At 44.2% G+C, this 18,383-nt stretch overlaps 1 protein-coding gene across 4 annotated transcripts in view; it reads left to right on the top strand.

Annotated features, from left to right (window-relative positions):
- Positions 1–18,383, top strand: part of ACAN (aggrecan) — an 80,937-nt gene that overhangs the window by 28,930 nt on the left and 33,624 nt on the right. For all 4 annotated transcript variants that reach the window (XM_072148512.1, XM_072148510.1, XM_072148511.1 and 1 more), the window contains exons 2-8: positions 1,092–1,168; positions 1,680–2,063; positions 2,843–3,017; positions 3,426–3,553; positions 3,632–3,925; positions 5,923–6,258; positions 7,781–7,955. In XM_072148512.1, coding sequence (XP_072004613.1) covers positions 1,099–1,168; positions 1,680–2,063; positions 2,843–3,017; positions 3,426–3,553; positions 3,632–3,925; positions 5,923–6,258; positions 7,781–7,955 — 1,562 coding nt within the window. In that variant the 5' untranslated portion in view covers positions 1,092–1,098. The remainder of the gene's footprint in view (positions 1–1,091; positions 1,169–1,679; positions 2,064–2,842; positions 3,018–3,425; positions 3,554–3,631; positions 3,926–5,922; positions 6,259–7,780; positions 7,956–18,383) is intronic.

Here is an 18,383-nt window from a genome sequence, read left to right as displayed (position 1 = left end):
CTCAGGCGCTGGTCACAGCAAGGATAGCAGAGAGCTTCAAGAAGGGTCTAGATGTCTTTTTACACCTAAATAACATTAACGTTATTGTTATGTTATATAAAATTCTTTCCTCTAAATCCTTTCCTCATCCAATCCCTTCTCTTCCTTCCCTTCCTTGGTCGACCTTGATGGACATGTGTTTTTTCAACCATATAGACTATGATAATAAATTAATTTCAATGGTGTAAACGGAAGATTTTTCTGTTGTATCTTTGTTTAAATGTGTAACATTTTTAATACTTTTTTAATACTTTTGTATGTCCTAAGGAGTATGCTCGTCTGATCATGCCTATAATACTATAATGCAGTATATTTATATTTTGCACCTAGAGGTATTAATTCCTGATTACCTATAACTTGCTGTTTGGGTCTAAGCTGTAGCCTCTACACCTTTGGCGTGTCATTAATGGACCTCAACAGTGTTGTGCTAGTGATTGGTTTTCACTGTAACTTATCCTGAATGGCATGTCATATGGCAACAACAAGATACAAGCTTCAAAAGACAGAACCAGGCCACTTGTGTAAACATACAAAAATGCAAGACTGCTATAAAATGATATGGCTCAATGGGATTTCATGTGAATTTTATGTACACTTGACAGTGAGGGACACAACAGTATTTTGCAGTTTTGAAAAGGGGTATTTACTTGTCAGTCATTTATGCCATACGAACAAGATGTCTCATAACTGACTGATACTGTTGATGTAGGAAATTCCTTTAAGACCCGCATCTATCTGCAAATTGAGGACCCTTTCATATTCATCCTGCCAAATGAGGTGAGCATTGGAGGTCCACTGGGACATAGGTTAAGGATACCCTTTTGTAGACAGATGTGGGTTCTTGAAGTAGGACTCACATCATTCAGGCACTGATAGCATATCCTATGGGAATGTCATGAAACACACCACTTAAAGTGGAAGCAAAGAGGTATCCTGATAACTGATGGGTCAGAAATGGTACATTTCTCAAACAATTACTGATCCTATTTTGAAATATTTTGCTTATTTGCTAGTTATTTTTAAATGACTCAGTCTTTGTTTAACTTTGACAGGTAAACTATGACCACTTTATTATTAGTGTTCGTTTGTTTGCGTGTCATCGCTGCAGCAATATCAGAGGAGGTGTCAGGTAAGTTATTTCATATTTATACATCAATATTAATGTTCCAATTCTATATTTATATAAGTATGTGTGTGGATTCTTAAATAAATGCAGGATAAAATTATCTGTAAAAAACACAAACTACCCCCACTCTCCCTTCCCAGGATGTTATTGAGGATATTTTTATCCATAAATAAACTACACAGTTAGACTTTGGAAAATCCTAAGCCTATGGGGTGGTTTGTTTTTTTTACAACCTCTTTGGAAACTTATAGGTAAAATTCATAAATACACTATTATGTACTATAACATAGTGACTGCATCCTCCACTGGTCTGGTGACCTCAAAGACCACATTTCCTACAGTTCCGACATTTAAAAGAACATTCTAAATGTTATTAAAACATACAAATAGAATTTTTGAATCTAGAAAAATTAAAGCAATTTTTATTCCTTTAGCTAATAATAAGATGTCGTTGATCACTACAAGGTAATATATCATTTCTATGATGTAATACTTTCTTTAAATCCATTTCCAGACCATGCTCTCTCATTGAGTGTGAGCATACCCGCAGAAGCTCCACTGAACTATCAGCTAGGACACTCACTCACCATCCCATGCTACTTCATCAATGCTTTGGAACATGTGACTGTGGCCCCTTCAACGGCTCCTTTAACACCCAGAATCAAATGGAGCAGACATAACAAAGAAAAAGAGACAGTTCTACTGGTAGCCGCCGATGGTCAAATCCGTGTGAACGAAGCCTACAAAGAACGTATTTCAATGCCAAATTATCCTCTTATCCCTACTGATGTCAGTTTGGAAATTGTAAACCTGTTGTCCAGTGATTCTGGAACCTACCGCTGTGAGGTCACACACGGAATTGAGGACAGTCAAGATACAGTACAGGTCAATGTGAAAGGTAGACTATTTAGAGTCCTATAATCTCTACAGTTTACTTCTTTAACCTGCATAAATAATAATTAAAATGCAGCCTAGTAAAATTAATGTGTCATCTGGGGTGGGGTGGTTGAATCTTTTCATTGCTTTTGCCCAAATATTATAGGAACACTGCAAGAAAGTTTGGTGTTTAAAGGGGTAATCCCATTTGGGCATTTACATTTGATTTAATGAATGTGCCATATATATACATTTCTTCAATTACATGTTATTTACGTTTTTTTCCATAAATGTAGCCATGATGTCCCTTACAAATGAGATTGCTGTCCTTGGAGATGACCACCCCGCACCCTGACAGTGGTGGTCAGACATAACTATTGAGTCCCGCTTTACCATCAGGATTCAGTGTCCATTACAATAGGATGGCTGTGGGACATGCAGTAACTACCATCCAATTCATATGCAAAAATGCAGATGAATTCATTTACAATGAATTCAATGCCCAGAATACCCCTTTAAGCTATATCCCAATAATTATTAGTTGCTGCACTACATCTTGCACGTGTTTTAGTAAATTCTTGTGTTGCTGATTAAGGAACAGCTTCTATTTATTATTATGAAGTTTATATTTCATATATGTTTCTACGAGGAATAGCAGCACAACATAGAATTATACACAAGTCCAATTCTTCTCTGATGAAACATACTTTACAAGCTGCTCTGTGCATAATCTTAGATGAGATACTGACAAAATCGGAGCAATAACATTACTATCACCTTTTTTTCATCAATTCATTTCAGGGATCGTTTTCCACTATAGAGCCATCTCCACCAGATACACTTTGGACTTTGAAAATGCCAAAAATGCCTGCATTCAGAACAGCGCCACCATTGCTACACCTGAACAACTGCAATCTGCCTATGATGATGGATATCACCAGTGCGATGCTGGTTGGCTTTCTGATCAGACTGTACGGTACGGTATATCTAGAACTCATTTATTACATTTTGTGCAATCTTTAAATATATCACATAAGACATAGGGACATCAGATTAAACTGGATTAGATCTGGGTCCTAGAAGTGAAACCCACATATTTCATATTCTTAGGACCTGTCCTAAATACAGAAGGTGAGAATACTGCTTTAACCAAATTTAAACAAAGTTAAGAATGAACACATCTACCAGACATGTAGATTCCCTGCACTGCCCCTACTGGGAATTTACAGAATAACACATTTTCTGTATGAAAAAAAAAATCATATTTCTCATATGTAGCACAAAAAATGAGAAAAGCTTTTTTAGAGTTATTTAATGTCAAGTTGTGTAAAATACTTTTTCATTTTAAGACGTACATTTCTATGATTCTATATATCTATTACAGTTACCCAATCCATAGTCCTCGTGAGCCATGCTATGGTGACAAAGAAACCTTCCCAGGCGTTAGGACATATGGTGTTCGAGACACTGATGAAACTTATGATGTATACTGTTATGCTGAAGACATGTCAGGTATTCTGCAACAAACTTTCTCTCTATCTGTAAGTAGCGGACTCAGTGATAACCATGATGTCTTCCGGATTTCCTTAGGTGAAGTCTTCTATGCAACATCTACTGAAAAGTTTACTTTCTATGAAGCAGAAAAGCAATGCCAAGACTTAGGAGCCAAGCTTGCCACCACAGGTCAACTCTATCTAGCTTGGCAAACTGGCATGGATGTATGCAGTGCCGGCTGGCTGGCAGATCGCAGTGTTAGATATCCAATTGCTTTTCCACGTCCCAAGTGTGGTGGAAACTTGGTTGGAGTCAGAACAGTTTATCTCCATCCTAATCAGACTGGATATCCAGACCCACTTTCCCGTTACGATGCTATCTGCTACAAAGGTTAGTCTTTCTGTTCTAGTAGGGGGAACATAGGAATGTTTAGTGGGAGGAACTGCTTTTCAATCATTGTAATTTTATGGGTAATATAGATCATAGATTTGTGATCATATATGTGTGTGGTGTCAAATCTAGTGTGATTGTATGTAAAATGTTACTATGACAGTGAACCTTTTAGAGACCAAGTGCAAAAACTGCAGCCAAAATCTACTTACTTAGGTGCCATAACAGCAATTTAAGTAGTTGCTTATTATCCCCTGCTCTGTAACAGCTTTCAATCGTATAGGGGTCCAGAAGACACCAATGGATTATCACTATAGCTGCCCTTCAGGGTCCCCTGGACAGGTAAAAGGGGACTGGAGCAGAAGTTACAATGATAATTCAACTCTGTCCACACCTCCTCGTTCCTCCTGCAGCTCCAGCCAAGGATGTGTGTCTTTAAAGGGAACCTGTCACCGGGGACCTCATTTTCACTAAAGAAAGATTGCAGAAGCCCTTTACACCTGCAGTGCAAATTACAATATGATTGTGTGTTATAACTTACCTTGCACCCTGACCTAATCCTCTGTGTAGTCACAGAGGTTGGGCTTTGATTTGGATGAATTTCAAAAAACAACATGTGACTTTCCTGTGCTGCTCACTACTCAAATATTGGCCCCCACCTCTGTGCTCCGGTACAGCTCCTCCCTCCTCCTCCTACACAGACCTCATAGCCTGGTGAGCTGACATCAGTGGGGGATGGAGGAGCTGTACAGGAGCAAAAAGATGGAGGCAGCCTGCAGCACAAACAAGTCACATGTTGTTTTTTAAAATGCATCCAAACCAAAGCCCAACCCCTCTGACTACACAGACGATTCTGTCATGGTGCAGGGTAAGTTATAAGACACAATTATATTGTAATGCGAATGCTTAGAAAAAGCAGAAAGACATACAGTATTTTCACTGCAGGTGTGATGGGCTTCTACAACCTGTCTTTAGTGAAAATGAGGTCCCCGGTGACAGGTTCCCTTTGAAACCTCACATTCTGTGCTACCTGGAACTGCAGGAGGAAGCCTTGAGTTCTGTCTAGCAAACTCCGCCAAGGATGATTGCCTGGGTGCCCACACAGAGGGCTCTGAGTGCCACCTCTGGCACCTGTACCATAGGTTTTCCACCATTGGACAATGACATCATGACAGCATGATTGTATTATCCCAGATAACACATAGAAGACAGGCACTACCATAAGTAGTCCACTCATCAATATAAAGATGCGATGAGAAAAACTAAAAAAAGAGAGATGCGAATCTAGAACTAGAAAATACAAAAAAAATTTCAAAAAATAATAATAATAATAAACATTCACATTCAAGATCACAGCACATACAGTTAGAAACACTAAAAACACACAAAAAATTGTGTGTAGCAACCCAGAGCTAAGAGTGGTAGCACAAGTATCCCCCCCCCCCCCCAATACCTTCTGCCTAATTGTGAATTACTATGAATAGGTAAATACATCAATATTCAGAATCAAACAAACCGTCATAGATGCAAACAATGCCTGCACAGTACAGCGATGAATTTCAATACCAAAATAGGCCTGGGTATGAAAAGAGGGGAAGGGAGGCACACCCAACGGGTATAGTCACTCAATAGTGACTTCATCAGGGGTAGAGCTGTTGTTATTATCCCTGTACTGTGTCATCACTTTTATATGATATCCATAATTTGTGACATCATAGTGTGCATTATGTAAGCATTAGTGTTGTATTGTAGTGTGGCCCCATGGTTACTATTTACGCCCCTAGACAACCTTCATAATCCATACATAATCAATCCACTAAATCTGATGAGCTCCTTGTATTCTATCTTTTGACTACTACACTATATAATAGAATTTTTTAAATCCATGTTATGTCCTATTAAGCATTGTTAGAGCTTTTTCTTCAGTTTAACATGTAATTCTTTAAACGTGGAAAATGACCTTATTTGCTTCTTAAACTACTTTGCTCCTGGAATAGATGATGCTGACAACATTACTATTCAGACTGTGACCCAGCCTGGCCTGACACTTATCTTCCACCGTAACGTTACTGAAGAGGAAGTCCGTGGCAGCATCACCGCTCTAGAAGGACTAAACTTCACCCTGACACCTTCTGAAGATGGATTTACAGCAACCCCAGAATTCCCCGGCACACCAACAGGAGAAAACTTCACAGAAGATGGACTTCAGCTCTGGTTGGAAAATATTACAGCTGTTCCTTCCATTGAAGGAACTGGCACAGTAGAAGAGGAAATATTACCAGTTACAGTAGCTATTGATGCCGTGCAGCCAGAAAAACCCATCGCTGATACTGGTGAGTGCTGAGCAACTATATACACATAAATGTGAGAAATAAGTTAAATTAATGTTCCAGATTTTATTTGAAGAGTACTTTTATAATTTTGTAAGGTTGGTCAAGGTGTCATTCCCAAGCAGGTGGCAACAAAGCAGGTGGCATATGGATCCAAAACAGGTTAATCCTAAATGGTGTGACGATCATAAGCATGAGGCCTTAGCAACAGTTCCTTGTTTGGGTTTTTTGTTACACTCTACAGTGAAATGAAAACTCGAAACAACGGAATGGAAGGATGTTTGTGTACCTTCTGTTCTCCTATTACTTAAAGACGTTTGCCCATGAAAAAAAAGTTCTCAAATTTAAATTCCCTAATCTGGAGATGATGAGATTAATGAGATGGAAATAAATACAATGACACTCTCAGATCTGCTAACTCACCTATAACACACCCAGAGTCAGCTCTGCTATGCCTCCCTCCCGGATAAAGACCTTATCTGTCTGTAGCTTGTAGAGTAAGTCTCTGCACACTGCTGCTTGCTGGCAGGAAGTGCCTGTGTCTGAGCTGGTGTTTTAATGGAGGGGAATAGATGCAAGAGGCAGAGACCACTGCAGTGTGCAGACAAGAGGAGCTATTCATGAGAAGAATCCGTCCATAGTCAGAAGATTTACGGTTGGATCCAGGGGCAACCAAAATTCTAAACACTAGGACTGATAGAGACAGGTTGGGATTGTAGCTGGGAAATTCTGTATTTTTGTTAATAACAGTGAATTAGAGTATGTGTTATTTTGGTATCCTGAGTATATTTAAGAAACATGTCTTCATGGGAACACTGTTTCAATGGATCTTCTGTTACCTTTGGTTGTGCATCCTTAATTAACAGCAGCAAAAAGACATGGGCTGAGACGCTATTTTTCTGCTATAAAAGGAAACCTGTAAGCAGAAATTGACCTAATAGACAGCCAACAGTTTGTTGTTAACACCTTCCAGATCATGTTTCATTTATGGCCCTGTGTGATGCAATCATCCAAAAAAGCAACTTTGAAGTGAGATATAAATGGGTCAGATAAGGTCATGGAGGCCGAGAGTTTGATACTGAAGTCAAGCTCTCCTCCACTTCAGAATGTCCCCTTGCTGTAATTGGCATCCCTTGTGCAGTTGGGACATTAGTAACCAGGTCTTCCTGAAATCTGATGCATGATATTAATCACATCAGAAGGGGTGTTCTGAGCATGGGAGCTTGAACTCTCCAGCTTCTCCGACACTAAATTTACAATTCACTTCAAAGATGATTTTCTGGATCATTACATCACCCTGGGCCATACATATATCAATTCTTAAGTGTTTTTGTGCCCTTCTTCTTTCAATCTCTTATGAATAGGCATCAAATGTATAATTTATTTTTACGTTCATTTTATGTTGTACCAGAAAACAGCAATAGAAAGGGTTCAATAAGTACAAGCTCAAATTATTATATAAATGCTTAAAGCTGTGTCTGATTGAAGCGTCTGCTGATAATCAATGACGTGTTTTCCCAATAAGGTGTCGTATTCCATTACCGGGCTGGATCCAGTCGATATTCTCTCAACTTCACCCAGGCCAAGCAGGCTTGTCTGGACAATGATGCTGTTATTGCCACCGCGGCTCAGCTCCAGGCTGCCTATGAGGCTGGATTTGATCAATGTGATGCTGGCTGGATAGCAGATCAAACAGTCAGGTATGATAACATGTCCTTATATGTTCGAGAGTTGTTTATCTGTACAGGTTTTTATTTGGAAACAATCAATTTTATAAATCTTTATTTGAAAACAGAATATTTTTAAAATGAATGCTATTAATTCATGTTAGTGAATCAGTGAGAGAAAACATCAATGAGAGTTTAAGTATTGAAATAATAAGAAAGGCAAAGTCCAGCACTTGTAAAGATCTTCAAAGATCATGTCTCTTTATTTCCTAATATTAAAGGGCACCTACCACCACAAATCTACCTATAAAGGTAGATTGGGTGGTAGGTGGATCAATGGGACGTGAGGATAGCCCTTTTAAGGGCTAATCCTCACGTCCCTGCACTTTTTTAATAACTTTTATTAGGTATTTATTCAAATTTACTTATGCGGCTACTGGGGCGTGGAGTAGCCGCATATGAGATTACACGAGGCGTCTACTCCACGCCCCGGTAGCCACTTTACCCCTCCTACTCACCCATCTTCGGCGCGCAGCTCCGCGTAGCTGCGCGCCCTCGTCCGGCGATCCTGCCGTCTGCGCAAGCGCAGAAGAGCAGGCCCGCGCCTGTTTCGGAGTAGTGACCGCGCAGGCGCGGGCCTGCTCTTCTGCGCATGCGCAGACGGCAGGACCGCCGGACGAGGGCGCGCAGCTACGCGGAGCTGCGCGCCGAAGATGGGTGAGTAGGAGGGGTAAAGTGGCTACCGGGGCGTGGAGTAGACGCCTCGTGTAATCTCATATGCGGCTACTCCACGCCCCAGTAGCCGCATAAGTAAATTTGAATAAATACCTAATAAAAGTTATTAAAAAAGTGCAGGGACGTGAGGATTAGCCCTTAAAAGGGCTATCCTCACGTCCTATTGATCCACCTACCACCCAATCTACCTTTATAGGTAGATTTGTGGTGGTAGGTTCCCTTTAAAATATGAAATAACACGCAGAAATATGAATAACATATTAACGCGTTTCAGACAAGAGTCCTTAATCATAACATGTCATCATGTTATTCATATTTCTGTATGGCTTTTAATTCAAAAAAAGAAAGAGTAACGATTTTAGAAGATCTTTACAAGTGAAGGACATTGCTTTTCTTATAACTGCCATACACACTGATCCGCTGATCGTCCTATGCATGTGGAGATGGATGGCTGGATTGGGAAGTGCTCCTTTTGGTAAGAGAGAGCTGGAGTGTATATTATTTTAGGCATTAAAAACTTAAAATAGGTTCCGATGTCTATGTAATCTTACACTGGTTTGACTCTATCTTGACTTTGCTCAATGATGACAATCATGACATATTGGGTCAAACCACACTAGCCCCATATTGGGAAGGGCATCAACAATAAATACAGCCATTACCTGGAAGAACCAATATAGCTTATCACAAAGAAGAGATGTACATGTGAACATTACTTTATTGCATTTTTAAAAAAAATTAACCCAAATTAGTGCAAATAGTCTTCCAACTGAATGGGATATTTGAGTTCTTATGAACACGGTAGAATTGCAACTATGTAACAATTTATTGATTATTATTATAATTTATTTATATAGCAACAAGTGTCACATGCTGCCTTTGTTGGAGTAGGATTTAAGATATCCTCTTTTAGTGTGCATTGACTGTGTTTCAAATCAATAAGCATGTGTGCACATCCTAAGGAATAATTCAGACAACAGCTGATTTAAGTCTCACTCATGCTATCATTGCCTGGGGCAAATCTGCAATGCGCAAGCTTTATTTGGATCCACAAATCTATATAGAAATTAGGAAAGAAGCAGAAGGGGTTGGAGAATTCCCAGCTCATGTAGTCTCTTGATTGGAGAACTTCCCTGCTGTTGCACGTCGACGTCATGTTCACGTCACACCCACATTCCCACCCACCCACATTGATGTTTTGGTTAAGATCCACGATGTCGGCGCCATCTTAAAATATATTCTCTGTTACAATTAGAGATGAGCGAACATGCTCGTCCGAGCTTGATGCTCGGTCGAGCATTAGGGTACTCGAAACTGCTCGTTGCTCGGACGAATACTTCGCCCGCTCGAGAAAATGGCAGCTCCCGCCGTTTTGCTTTTTGGCGGCCAGAAACAGAGCCAATCACAAGCCAGGAGACTCTGCACTCCACCCAGCATGACGTGGTACCCTTACACGTCGATAGCAGTGGTTGGCTGGCCAGATCAGGTGACCCTGGGATAGACTAGCCGCTGCCCGCGCTGCTCGGATCATTCTGTGTCTGGATGCCGCTAGGGAGAGAGCTGCTGCTGGTCAGGGAAAGCGTTAGGGTGTTCTATTAGCTTACTGTTAGGCAGGAGTGATTCTCAAAGAACCCAACAGCCCTTCTTAGGGCTACAATAACGTTCTACTTTTTTTATTTTAATTTGCATCTAGTACCATTTTGTGAGGAATTAGCAGGGGGACTTGCTACCGTTGTGTTTAGCTCTTAGTGGCACACATATCCATAGCAAAGACCGAAGTGGGAAAATTTAGTAGGGGTTGGATTTCAATTAGGCACTAACTCAGTGTCATCTCATCTGGCATAGTAGTGTGCTTTGATACTTGGCTAGAAAATAGCCATAGGAGAATACAAAGAGCTTACTTACGCATACAGTAGCGTTCTATATATTTGATTTCTGGTTGATCTGCTGGTGGCTGTACTTTCTGCAGTGCATGTACTAGCCAATTCTGAGCAATTTGTAGTGAGACTTGCGACCGCTGTGTTCTGCGCTTAGTGACGCACATATCCATAGCAAAGACCGAAGTGGGAAAATTTAGTAGGGGTTGGATTTCAATTAGGCACTAACTCAGTGTCATCTCATCTGGCATAGTAGTGTGCTTTGATACTTGGCTAGAAAATAGCCATAGGAGAATACAAAGAGCTTACTTACGCATACAGTAGCGTTCTATATATTTGATTTCTGGTTGATCTGCTGGTGGCTGTACTTTCTGCAGTGCATGTACTAGCCAATTCTGAGCAATTTGTAGTGAGACTTGCGACCGCTGTGTTCTGCGCTTAGTGACGCACATATCCATAGCAAAGACCGAAGTGGGAAAATTTAGTAGGGGTTGGATTTCAATTAGGCACTAACTCAGTGTCATCTCATCTGGCATAGTAGTGTGCTTTGATACTTGGCTAGAAAATAGCCATAGGAGAATACAAAGAGCTTACTTACGCATACAGTAGCGTTCTATATATTTGATTTCTGGTTGATCTGCTGGTGGCTGTACTTTCTGCAGTGCATGTACTAGCCAATTCTGAGCAATTTGTAGTGAGACTTGCGACCGCTGTGTTCTGCGCTTAGTGACGCACATATCCATAGCAAAGACCGAAGTGGGAAAATTTAGTAGGGGTTGGATTTCAATTAGGCACTAACTCAGTGTCATCTCATCTGGCATAGTAGTGTGCTTTGATACTTGGCTAGAAAATAGCCATAGGAGAATACAAAGAGCTTACTTACGCATACAGTAGCGTTCTATATATTTGATTTCTGGTTGATCTGCTGGTGGCTGTACTTTCTGCAGTGCATGTACTAGCCAATTCTGAGCAATTTGTAGTGAGACTTGCGACCGCTGTGTTCTGCGCTTAGTGACGCACATATCCATAGCATAGACCGAAGTGGGAAAATTTAGTAGGGGTTGGATTTCAATTAGGCACTAACTCAGTGTCATCTCATCTGGCATAGTAGTGTGCTTTGATACTTGGCTAGAAAATAGCCATAGCAATAGGATAGCATTGTTTGGTTTTAAAAACTCAAAAAAAAACAAAAAACACAAAAAAAAACAAAAAACACAAAAAAAAACAAAAAAAAGTTAAAAAAAAAATAAAGTTATAACTCTCATTTTAAAAATGTTTAACCCGAGGGCTAGGGGTAGAGGACGAGGGCGGGGACGTGGGCGTCCAACTACTGCAGGGGTCAGAGGCCGTGGTCCTGGGCGGGGTGAAACACCACCCGCTGATGAGGGAGCAGGGGAACGCCGCAGAGCTACACTCCCTAGGTTCATGTCTGAAGTTACTGGGACTCGTGGTAGAGCACTGTTGAGGCCAGAACAGTGCGAACAGGTGATGTCGTGGATTGCTGACAATGCTTCGAGCAATTTGTCCACCGCCAGTCAGTCTTCCACGCAGTCCACCCATGTCACCGAAATCGCCACTCCTCCAGCTCCTGCACCTCAGCCTCCTCCCCCCCAGTCTGCCCCCTCCCAGGAAAATTTGGCATTTGAACCGGCATACTCTGAGGAACTGTTTTCTGGACCCTTCCCACAGTCACAAACCACTTGTCCGGTTGCTGCTGAGCTATTTTCCGATGCCCAGGTTTTCCACCAGTCACAGTCTGTGGGTGATGATGACCTTCTTGACGTAGTGGAAGTGTGTAAAGAGGTGTCCGACGATGAGGAGACACGGTTGTCAGACAGTGGGGAAGTTGTTGTCAGGGCAGGAAGTCCGAGGGGGGAGCAGACTGAGGGATCGGAGGATGATGAGGTGACAGACCCAAGCTGGGTTGAGAGGCCGGGTGAACACAGTGCTTCTGAGACGGAGGAGAGTCCTCGACCAGAACAGGTTGGAAGAGGCAGTGGTGGGGCCAGACGGAGAGGCAGGGCCAGAGCTGGTGCATCAGCGCCAAATGTGTCAACTAGTGAAGCTCCCGTGGCGAGGGCTCTTGCGGCGAGGGCTAGATCTTCAGAAGTCTGGAGGTTCTTTAAGGAAACACCGGATGACCGACGGACTGTGGTGTGCAACATTTGCCAAACCAGGCTCAGCAGGGGTTCCACCACTACTAGCTTAACTACCACCAGTATGCGCAGGCATATGAATGCTAAACACCCCACTCAGTGGCAACAAGCCCGTTCACCTCCGGCCGTGCACACCACTGCTCCTTCCCCTGTGTCAGCTGCTAGTCAGCCCCCTGCCCAGGACCCTGCCACAAAAACCCCATCGTCGCCTCCACGATCCTCCACAGCATCCACCAGCGTTCAGCTCTCCATACCCCAGACGCTGGAGCGGAAACGCAAATATAGTGCAACCCACCCGCACGCCCAAGCCCTTAATGTGCACATTTCCAGATTGCTAAGCCTGGAGATGCTGCCCTATAGGCTAGTAGAGACCGAGGCCTTTCGCAGCCTCATGGCGGCGGCCGCCCCTCGGTATTCGGTCCCCAGCCGCCACTACTTTTCCCGATGTGCCGTCCCAGCCCTGCACCAGCACGTGTCAGACAACATAATCCGTGCCCTGACCAACGCCGTTTCTGACAAGGTCCACCTGACCACGGACACGTGGACGAGTGCTGCCGGGCAGGGCCACTATATATCTCTGACGGCACATTGGGTTAACTTGGTGGAGGCTGGGACCGAGTCTGACCCTGGGGCTGCTCATATACTGCCGACGCCGAGGATTGCGGGGCCTACCTCGGTCCAGGTGTTTCAGGCCTACTATGCCTCCTCCTCCTCCCACCCCTCCTCCACCTCCTCCTCCGAACTACCATCCGTGGGCACGGCGCCATCAGTCGCTAGCTCTAGGCACAGCAGCAGTGCCGTCGCTAAGCGACAGCAGGCGGTGCTCAAACTGCTGAGCCTAGGCGACAAAAGGCACACCGCCCAAGAGCTATTACAGGGCATCACGGCGCAGACTGATCTGTGGCTGGCACCGCTGAACCTCAAGCCGGGAATGGTTGTGTGTGACAACGGCCGTAACCTGGTGGCGGCTCTGCAACTCGGCAGACTGACACATGTGCCATGCCTGGCCCATGTGTTAAATCTGATAGTTCAGCGTTTCCTCAAGACATACCCCAATCTGTCTGATTTGCTCACGAAGGTGCGCCGCATCTGTGCGCATTTCAGGAAGTCCAGCCCAGATGCTGCCACTCTCAGGGCAGCGCAGCGCCGCCTCCAACTGCCCGCTCACCGACTGTTGTGCGACGTGCCCACGAGGTGGAATTCAACACTGACCATGTTATCCAGAGTTTACCAGCAGCGCAGAGCGATTGTAGACTGCCAGATGTCAACTTCCACCAGAACTGGTAGTCAGGTCAGTCAGCTTCCTCAAGTCTACAATGAGGAGTGGACGTGGATGTCTGATATCTGTCAGGTGCTGAGTAACTTTGAGGAGTCAACACAGATGGTCAGTGGCGATGCCGCCATCATCAGCCTCACCATCCCGCTGCTTGGCCTGTTGAAAAACTCTCTGGTCAGCATGAAGTCGGAAGCTTTGCGCTCGTCACAAGAGACAGGGGAAGAATATTCCCTTGTTGATAGCCAAAGCACCCTCAGGTCTGTTTCTCAGCGCATATCGGAGGAGGTGGAGGTGGAGGAGGATGAGGAGGAAGAGGAGGAGAATGTTGGCGAGACACAAGAGGGGACCATTGTTGAGTCCTTTACTGTTCAGCGTGTATGGGCAGAAGAAGAGGAGTTGGAGGAGTTGGAGGAGGAGGAAATGGACAGTCAGGCCAGTGAGGGGAGTGAATTCTTACGCGTTGGTACTCTGGCGCATATGGCAGATTTCATGCTAGGCTGCCTATCCCGTGACCCTCGCGTTCAAAGAATTTATTCCAGCACCGATTACTGGGTGTTCACTCTCCTGGACCCACGGTACAAGCAAAATCTTCCCACTCTCATCCCTGCAGAGGAAAGGAGTGTGAGAATGCATGAATACCAGCAGGCCCTGGTGCACAAGCTGAAACAGTATTTCCCTTCTGACAGCGCTAGCGGCAGAGTGCGTAGTTCTGCGGGACAAGTAGCGAGGGAGAGTAGGCGAGCAGGCAGCTTGTCCAGCACTGGCAAGGGTACGCTTTACAAGGCTTTTGCCAGCTTTATGTCACCCCAGCAAGACACTGTCACCTGTCCCCAGTCTCGGCAGAGTAGGGCTGATCTTTACAGAAAGATGGTGAGGGAGTACGTAGCTGACCATACCATCGTCCTAAATGATCACACAGCTCCCTACAACTACTGGGTTTCAAAGCTGGACATGTGGCACGAACTGGCGCTGTACGCCTTGGAGGTTCTTGCCTGCCCTGCCGCTAGCGTCTTGTCCGAGCGGGTTTTCAGTGCAGCTGGTGGCATCATCACCGATAAGCGTACACGCCTGTCGACTGACAGCGCTGACAGGCTGACGCTTATTAAAATGAATAAAGGCTGGATTTCTCAGAATTTCCAATCTCCACCAGGTGAAGGAAGCTCAACCTGAATAATTGATCCACTCCTCCTCCTCCTCATTTTCCTCCTTCTCCTCCTCTTTGTACAGTAAAGCAGAGGAAAATGGCTATTTTTTGACAGGGCCCACTGGCTCTTGCTATAGTACTTCATGCATTTAATTTTTCTGGAGGGCCACCTACCCGGTCCTCTGTTTGAAACAATTTTTGTGAGTGCCACATACAGGCACTCAATCTATTCCATTTTACTGCAGGGCCACCTTCCTGCTCCTCTGGTTTGAAAAATTTTTGGGACTGCCACATACAGGCACTCAATCTATTCCATTTTACTGCAGGGCCACCTACCTGCTCCTCTGGTTTGAAACATTTTTGGGACTGCCACATACAGGCACTCAATCTATTCCATTTTACTGGAGGGCCACCTACCTGCTCCTCTGGTTTGAAAAATTTTTGGGACTGCCACATACAGGCACTCAATCTATTCCATTTTACTGCAGGGCCACCTACCTGCTCCTCTGGTTTGAAACATTTTTGGGACTGCCACATACAGGCACTCAATCTATTCCATTTTACTGGAGGGCCACCTACCTGCTCCTCTGGTTTGAAAAATTTTTGGGACTGCCACATACAGGCACTCAATCTATTCCATTTTACTGCAGGGCCACCTACCTGCTCCTCTGGTTTGAAACATTTTTGGGACTGCCACATACAGGCACTCAATCTATTCCATTTTACTGGAGGGCCACCTACCTGCTCCTCTGGTTTGAAACATTTTTGGGACTGCCACATACAGGCACTCAATCTATTCCATTTTACTGCAGGGCCACCTACCTGCTCCTCTGGTTTGAAACATTTTTGGGACTGCCACATACAGGCACTCAATCTATTCCATTTTACTGGAGGGCCACCTACCTGCTCCTCTGGTTTGAAACATTTTTGGGACTGCCACATACAGGCACTCAATCTATTCCATTTTACTGCAGGGCCACCTACCTGCTCCTCTGGTTTGAAAAATGTTTGGGACTGCCACATACAGGCACTATCCAAATTAAATTGTCTCCATAGCAGCCTCCACACGTTGTCTCCATTGCTACCTCCAAAAGTCGTCCATATAGCTGCCTCCATACATCGTCCCTTTATCAAACGAGGTGTGTCAGGCAGAAATTTGGGTTGTTTTCATGGATTCCACATCAAAGTTGTTAACTTTGTCGCCACCCTGCTGTGTTATCCACAAAATATACTGGCAAACTTTTACCATTTAGGGATATTATTTCAGCGCTTCTTGCGCATCTGTTTACATTCCCCTCACCCGGCATATCCTAAACTTATAAGAACGCTACTACACTTGATCTTATACAAAAGGTTCTTAGAAGTGCTGTTTGGGGAGTAGCCTAGAGACAGGGGCTTGAATTGGCGAAAGCTCGCCTGGCAGCGGAGCGCCAGCTCCATGCGCATCATGCGCTTCTTGCGCATCTGTTTACATTCCCCTCACCCGCCATATCCCAAACTTATAAGAACGCTACTACACTTAACTTGGTGCAGGCTGGGACCGAGTCTGACCTGGGGCTGGTCATATACTGCCGACGCAGAGAATTGCGGGGCCTACCTCGGTCCAGGTCTCAAAGGCCTACTATACCTCCTCCCACCCCTCCTCCACCTCCTCCTCCTCCGAATTACCATCCGTGGGCATGGCGCCATCAGTCGGTAGCTCTAGGCACAGCAGCAGTGCCGTCGCTAAGCGACAGCAGGCGGTGCTGAAACTGCTGAGCCTAGGCGATAAAAGGCACACCGCCCAAGAGCTATTACAGGGCATTCCACATCAAAGTTGTTAACTTTGTCGCCACCCTGCTGTGTAATCCACAAAATATACTTGCAAACTTTTACCATTTAGGGATATTATTTCAGCGCTTCTTGCGCATCTGTTTACATTCCCCTCACCCGCCATATCCTAAACTTATAAGAACGCTACTACACTTGATCTTATACAAAAGGTTCTTAGAAGTGCTGTTTGGGGAGTAGCCTAGAGACAGGGGCTTGGATTGGCAAAAGCTCGCCTGGCTGCAGAGCGCCAGCTCCATCCCAAGATCCAACTAACATAGTTGCAGCACCTTTAATCTACTACTAGTTCACTGCCTCCATAATAATAATAATAATAATCTTTATTTATATAGCGTCATCATATTCTGTAGCGCTTTACAAATCATAGGAAACAAATACAAATGTAATGTAACAGAGCACAACATTTGTATGGAACAACAGGAGTGAGGTCCCTGCTCGCCAGAGCTTACGGTTTATGAAGATGATGGGGTAACACGAGGTAAAAGAATATTTAATGGTCAAGCCATTCTTCTTAGGGAATAGAAAAAAATATAATAAATGGAATTGCTGTCGCTTGAACCACTCAGCCGTCATCTTATATACCAGGTCCAGGGTGAATGGGACTGCAGAGAAGTCTGGTGCCTGTTGGTTGCTGGATAACAGATGGGAGGACGACACAGGACGGGTTAGTAGAAGAGTTAAAACTTCATGCAGTTAATGAGTGTTATAGGCTTGCCTAAAGAAATGGGTTTTAAGAGCACGTTTGAAACTTTGGAGGTTAGGTATTAGTCTGATAGTCCGGAGCAGAGCATTCCATAGAATTGGTGCAGCTCTAGAGAAGTCTTGGAGACGCGAGTGGGAGGTCCGCACTAGGGTAGAGGTTAATCTAAGATCACTGGCGGATCTAAGAGCACGGGTTGGGCGATAGACTGAGATAAGAGAGGAGAGGTAGGGGGGTGCAGCATTATACAGAGCTTTATGGATGAGGGTTATTATTATTTTAAACTGTATTCGAAAGGAGACTGGCAGCCAGTGCAGCGACTGGCATGAACTGTAAGCATACATGGTCCCCTTATCAAACGAGCTGTGTCAGGCAGAATTTTGGGTTGTTTTCATGGCTTCCATGTTAACTTTGTCGCCACCCTGCTGTGTAATCCACAAAATATACTGGCAAACTTTTATCATGTACCGATATTATTTGAGCGCTTCTTGCTCACCTCCTTTGGTTCCTCTCTGCCACCCATTGGTTTGAAGCCTGAGTCCATTTAGGGTATGTCGCCATGCCACTCTCTAGCCTGCTGCCGCTGCCTCTGCATGCCGTCCCCTATAGTGTCAGGGTCAATTATTGCATGTTTTAGATGCTATCTAGCTTCATTCTGTCACTCTGTCATGGCCATGCTGTTGCCCATAATTTTGGCATAATGGTGCGATTAAGCAGCCTCAGAGGCATCCATGCATGCTGCC

This window comes from Engystomops pustulosus, chromosome 4 (assembly GCF_040894005.1).
Source record: "Engystomops pustulosus chromosome 4, aEngPut4.maternal, whole genome shotgun sequence".
Lineage (NCBI taxonomy): Eukaryota > Metazoa > Chordata > Amphibia > Anura > Leptodactylidae > Engystomops > Engystomops pustulosus.
This window is presented reverse-complemented; position numbering and strand designations above follow the sequence as displayed.